This window comes from Mus pahari, chromosome 7 (assembly GCF_900095145.1).
Source record: "Mus pahari chromosome 7, PAHARI_EIJ_v1.1, whole genome shotgun sequence".
Classification (NCBI taxonomy): Eukaryota; Metazoa; Chordata; class Mammalia; order Rodentia; family Muridae; genus Mus; species Mus pahari.
Genome location: NC_034596.1, coordinates 68,270,783 through 68,276,782, shown reverse-complemented (window position 1 = coordinate 68,276,782; position 6,000 = coordinate 68,270,783). Strand labels below are relative to the sequence as shown.

The 6,000-nt window shown below is 42.0% G+C and overlaps 1 protein-coding gene across 3 annotated transcripts in view; it reads right to left on the bottom strand.

Annotated features, from left to right (window-relative positions):
* Positions 1-3,381: 3,381 nt before the first annotated feature.
* Positions 3,382-6,000, bottom strand: part of Ppm1a (protein phosphatase, Mg2+/Mn2+ dependent 1A) — a 34,970-nt gene continuing 32,351 nt past the window's right edge. For all 3 annotated transcript variants that reach the window (XM_021202144.1, XM_029540638.1, XM_029540639.1), the window contains 2 exons: positions 5,504-5,561; positions 3,382-4,617 (listed from right to left, as the gene is read on the bottom strand). In XM_021202144.1, coding sequence (XP_021057803.1) covers positions 4,588-4,617; positions 5,504-5,561 — 88 coding nt within the window. In that variant the 3' untranslated portion in view covers positions 3,382-4,587. The remainder of the gene's footprint in view (positions 4,618-5,503; positions 5,562-6,000) is intronic.

Sequence of the window (6,000 nt, the reverse complement as noted above, 5' to 3'; positions counted from 1 at the left end):
AGTATGACTTGGTCTTGATGACGTAATTCATGGCCTTTCTTGTTCAACAGAATGAAACTGGCCTCTTTCTATTTAAGAAGGGGCACCAAGAAAGGAGAGGAAATGGAGGTCAGGGTGATATATTTCATGAAGGATAAGGAAAATGGTCATTTATTATTTCAACTTAAACTACATTTCCTCATCTCATAAAAGCAAATGTAATTTGAATACTATCTGGGTTTTTCTCTGTTGGTGGGGTGGGATATTGAGACAGGATTTTTCTGCGGAGCCCTGGCTGCTCTTGAGCTCAGAGATCAGATTGCTTCTGCCTCCCAAGGGCGAGGTTTAAAGGTGTCCACCAACAACGCCCAGCTTATTTTATTTTTACAATCACCTGTTAAGGGACACAAGATTTTTTAATGGTAAGTTAGCAAAAGTCCGCTATGCAGAACTGAAAATCTGAGTTTTTCTGATACTCCACCCTGCTGCTAACTGGATAGGAAGAAAGCAGAAGTCAGGAACAGAATACAGAGACAAGAGGGAGGAGACATGTTGAGTTGACCCTAAATGGAATATGCTCATTTGACAATACGGCTGAGCCAATGTTCGTTGCACTGCAGAGCATTCTAATAATACCATTTAGCTGAGCGACTGATCAGCACAACAACAAAGTACTATACATTTAGAAAACAGGTTCTTAAATATTTTAAGCATATTCTGAAATACTCTATAATTTTAAAAAACTGCAAACCAAAACACACAGCACATTATTGTAGGATATAAAGTAAAACCAGGCTTCTAAAATTAAAGACTTTCAAATGCCTAAAACTAGTTAGAAGACTAGTAAATGTAAAATGGTCATTTCATTATTAGAATATATAAGTGAGAATATATAATATCCTTGAAGGTCCCTCCAAAGAAAAATCTCCATGAGAAACATTTATATGCTAAAATATTTACAACTCTTCAAATACCAAATTCTATATTGTAAAATCAGTAAAGTCTGAATTAGAGGTCTGAAATTAAAAGTTAAAGCAAAACATCAGTGTCTTTGGAATCTACGTGTTAAATTCTCCAGTTCATTTGTTCAGTAAGGAGGGCAGCATGGTCCACTGTAAATACCTGCACACTGAAGAGCCCAACGGTTTCCTATGAACACCGATGCTGTGCTGTGAGGACCACCTCTTCCCTAAGTAAGGCGAACCTACAGGAGGCCCTGCGCTCAATCCCTCCTGGATGTCGAGAGGAGGGGACCCTTGGGACACCCATTACCCGTGACATGCTGCTGTTGGGAGGAAGTCATTTCTTACAGATAACCGAGTCCTCTGAATAGACACTAAGACACCTCAGCAGTCCAATTTACTCTTATGCTGGGCGTAATTTTCTATTGAATGGTATTGACTTTTGGGGAGAAGAAACTAAATTGTGGGAAATAAAATACCAACCAAGCCTTCTGGGTGGTGACCTACTTTGGAAGAAAGTGCTGGGTGAGGTGGAGGTGGGCACCATAGTTTTCTTCATTTATACAAATGTTCCACTTATCATACAGTAGATTCTAAATTCTGCTCAAAGGTGAACTCCCTGAGAACAAGGACCTACTTTCTCTCTTTACAGTCCCGGAGTGGGGGTGGGGCTTAACCTAGAACAGTGTTTTGGTAACACTTTACACTGTAGAAAGCTGAGCTTGGCTGGTTAGCCTCCTCAAACATACGGTCACTGTAAGCAGCGCTGCTAATTCAAACAATTTGTATGAACGTAACTCATTGTTAGTTTCTTTAAAAAAAAAAACTCCTTTCAAACAAGGGTGTCACTTTGTGGCCCAGTTTATTCTTAAACCCATGATCCTCCTGCTTCAGCCTCTCAGGTGCTAGGACCACAGGCACAGCCCCCACACTTGGCTGCCCCACCCCAACTTCTACTACATAGCCTAAGAAATTCAGCAGGGACAGCCACATAACTGCCTTGGGTCAAGTGAATGCACAGTAACTAATGATGTCTGAGAAGAGTTCTGAAGACAGGGAAGTAAAGAGGAGATGAAACGGTATCTCTGGAGCCCTGGCTGGCCTCCAAATCAACAGATCCACCTGCCTCTGCCTGCAGATGCTGGGATTAAAGGCGGGTGCCACCACTGCCCAGCTTATTTTTAGGACCACTTCAAACAGTAGGAGACACAACACTTTCAAGAGGTAAGTTAGCAAAAGCCTGTGAAGCCTGCTATGCAGAACTGAATTTCTCACTGACATTAAAGTAGACCCTGCATATTACGTTACATCACACAGGAACTTTTTTCCCGCCACAAAAAAAGAAAAAAAAAAGGCAAAACCCCAAACAAAGCCACACTTCCAAAATATTTGAGGCACGTGTGTCCTGAGATGGTGACGGCATCTTTCCAGGCAGTAAGCATACCTGCTCTTAGGGTGCACACCTCCTTCCTGTAGTTCTGTGATGCACACTGTATGGAGTACAGTGCTGACTCTTGAGGAGCGGTCTAGTCGCGTCAGGGCACGTGGTCCTTACTCTACCCTTCGGTGTCGGCGACGCCAGAGTAGTATTCTAACTTCCTCTTCTTTTGTTGTTGAGAGACTCTTGATATCAAGGCTCTAAGCAAGCTGCTAAAGTGTGACATGCAGCTTTCCATCACGTAAGCTTCAATCTCAAAAACTGAAGGTTTGGGACTAAGGCCTGTTAGGATCTGAGCTTCGGCTGTCAGCCTAGCAGCCAGTCTGTGCCCAGTCTGTACCAGAAGCACAGCGTCTCATACAATGCATGTTTACAGCTCTGCAAAGCCACAGCTTAGAATATGACCATACCCCCAACTGTACCACAGGTTTAGACATCAAGCATTTATTGTCAGTTTGGGATTGGCTCTGTATTCTGGCTGCTATGAATTTCCAAATACTTCAGATTTTCTCCATTCATGCTGGACTAGTGCATCAATTAAATACAATTAAGTTACATTTATTTACCTCACAAGTAAGAGGGATACTGAGGAGCCGGTACTGTAGCTACTAGAGTCTGCGACACTTCACAGTGTTTTCCTATACGTCCTCAACTTTACACTGTCTTTAAGGCTGTATATTATAAACATGTTTATTTCCAAATTTGGGGAAAAAAAACAAATAGAACAAAATGTATTATGCTAACTTTTATACATAAAGTTGTGACTTTGTATTTGGTGTACTTGGATCTGACTATAACCGACTCGATCGCATGGTGATAATACAGCACACCACCTAAAGAGACGAAGATACAGACGGTACAGAACGGTAGTCTCTACAATGTGACAGACGTTAAAGCTTACTTACATGCTTAGTCAGAGGGAGTTAAGCCTTAAATTAAATCAGGTTTTATATCTACAATTCCTTAAGCTGTGAAATGTATTTTTAAAGGCCAACAGCTAAATATTATCAACATGCTTTATTTCAAATCACAAATGTATCTTAACCTCTTAGATTCTAAAGACGTGGGTCAATTAAAAGTTACAGGCAAACACACATTCAACACACACACATCTATCATAGTGTTAGGGTTGCCAAACTTTGACAATTACTTTAATTAACAGTAGGTAAATTCAAGCTGATGAACATCTCAATGATACGTAAGTAGCCTGAAAGAAACGCATTTAAAACACATTAGGAGACAGCAGGCGGCAATCTTCCCATCCACCCCATCCACCCGCACCTGGATGCTAACGCCATCATCCAGTTTAAGGAGATGTGACATCTTTCTCTCCCCAAGTGGGGTCTGAAAGCCAGGGTGACCGAGGAATCACGCATACATGATTACATGTCTTGTTTGTTAAACCAAGCTTTATTGATAAAATGGAATTCGGAATATCTTACTAGGAACAGCAGCAGGCCCAGCCAGTCATGATAGGAAAAAAATGTGGCAGTCTCCTACTGTGTAGGAAGTGGCTGCTTACCAATTAGTAATTAAAATGTAAGAACTCATAAAGAGGTGCAAGAGAATCAAGGCATGTTAGCCCAAATTGGTAGATAGTCTCATGAATATACAGGATGAGCTGCAATACTCTTGGCTACGAGGAGAGGACATCCTAGAGCCAGGTGAGGGGTGGCTGGATCAGCGAGCCAGTCCCTGCCGGAACGGAGAGACAGTTTCCATGACCCAGGGTGGACAGCCGTGTAAGCTTTTGGAATTCTTCCTAATCATGTGCACGTGAGCATGCAGCTATGTGGCTGCCACTTTCCCTATCCCAACCGAGTCCAAACAGCATGACTATGTCTGTTGTGTCACACAACAAGCCAAATTTCCTTTATCATTGATAGTGATTTTTAAAGCAGTTCATAATTAAATATGAGCACTTTGTACAAGGACAATTACACTTTACAAAAACCAAAATCATACAACAAAAATTGCTGGAGTCTGATTTACAACATGAATTACCGTTTGAAATCACGCTTACATAAGTCTCAAATTTACAATAAAAAAAGAAAATCCATTCTGGGCTAGCTGTTCCGTGGCTGAAGCTGCAGTCCTCACCATGGCAGACCCCTCTTGTGAAGTCGATGATGGATGGTAAAGGCTCGGCAAGGATGAGCTGGCTTCTCCTTTGCAGGCGAAGGTGAGTCCACGGCTGGGTGAGCAGCTTTACCACATATCATCGGTTGACGCAGAATCCTTCACGTAGGAAAACAAACAAAACAAGGCATTAAAGGAAATCTTCCAGATGCTAAAATGTATACTTCAGAAAGGTAATAATGCAGAAAAACAAGCTCTATAACACTGATCTCCAGAACTTACTTGGTTTTCAAAGTTTATGTATGTACATATATGAAATACTAATATTTAATGTTTGACTAAAAAAATTAAAACTTGTTTGGCCTGGCCCCACACACCAACATTTTCCATAATAAAACAAATAAACCCTTTGATTTAGAAAAACACTGTGAGGATGGATAAATGTATCAGTAAACCAAGAGAATGACTACTATAAAGTGTCACCTATGTTATTTTAAAAGTTCATTTTTTCATTAAATTTATTGCATTGTGGGAGGAAAACAGCGTCAGTGAGCTTTGCAACACTGCAGAACATGTGAGAGCTGCTTTCAATGACTCCAAGTTAACAGCTAAGAGACTACAACTCTCTGCCATGCTAAGACTTATTGGCAGGGGCTTCTCTAGCACTTCACTGAGGGCTCTGCCTCAGGACCTGTGGCAAAGATCTTTGTAAGCATAAAAACACTTCATGGAGATGAACATTCCACTGCTACTCTGCATAAAACTCAGAATATTCTGAGATTCCGAGTGAAGAGATTCCTAACTTAAATAAAAGTGGTGAGGTGGGTCTCCTGGAGTTGACTGATGATAGAGTTTCTTTTTTTGTGTGAGAGGTGCCACTCACCATGCTTATATCCCCAGCCACCGGGACTCTGCTATATGCAGAGACTGGAGCAAGCGGAATTCACGGTACTCATTCGGGCTATGGCTAGAACAGCCACACGGGGAAGGGCGTGTGCACTGAGGACAGGGAGAGGGAAGCAGGGTGGGCGAGAACGCTACTCACAGTGTCGTCATTTTTGTAAGGGTTCAGTCTATTGTAAACGGCTTCAATTACATTCCGCCTAAATGTTAAAAAACACACAAAGTTAATCCTTCAGAAAGTAACCCCTAGCCTGGTGCACTTTGAGCACATTTGAGCCTCTGCTGACAACTCCAAGCCTGTCTAAGACACCTGTGTCCTAGGGCAAAGGCACCATTACTCTAAAACAGAATAAATGTTCCCACTGCTCTAGAACACTAGAGCAGAAAGCAGTTTAAAATACAAATATTTATTTTAACAAACCACCAGTTGGTCTTTCTCTAACACTCATTTACTCACTGTGTGCATATGCGAATGGGAGGTCAGAGGACAGTTTGCAGGAATTCCTCTATTTTTACAATATGGGTTCCAGGGGGGAAAAGGCAGGCCACCAGGCTTGGTTTAGGTGCCTTTACACAATGAGGCACCAAAGAGAGGGAGAGGCGGGTGGGTGGGAGAGAGGGAGGGAGAGGGAGCGAGGA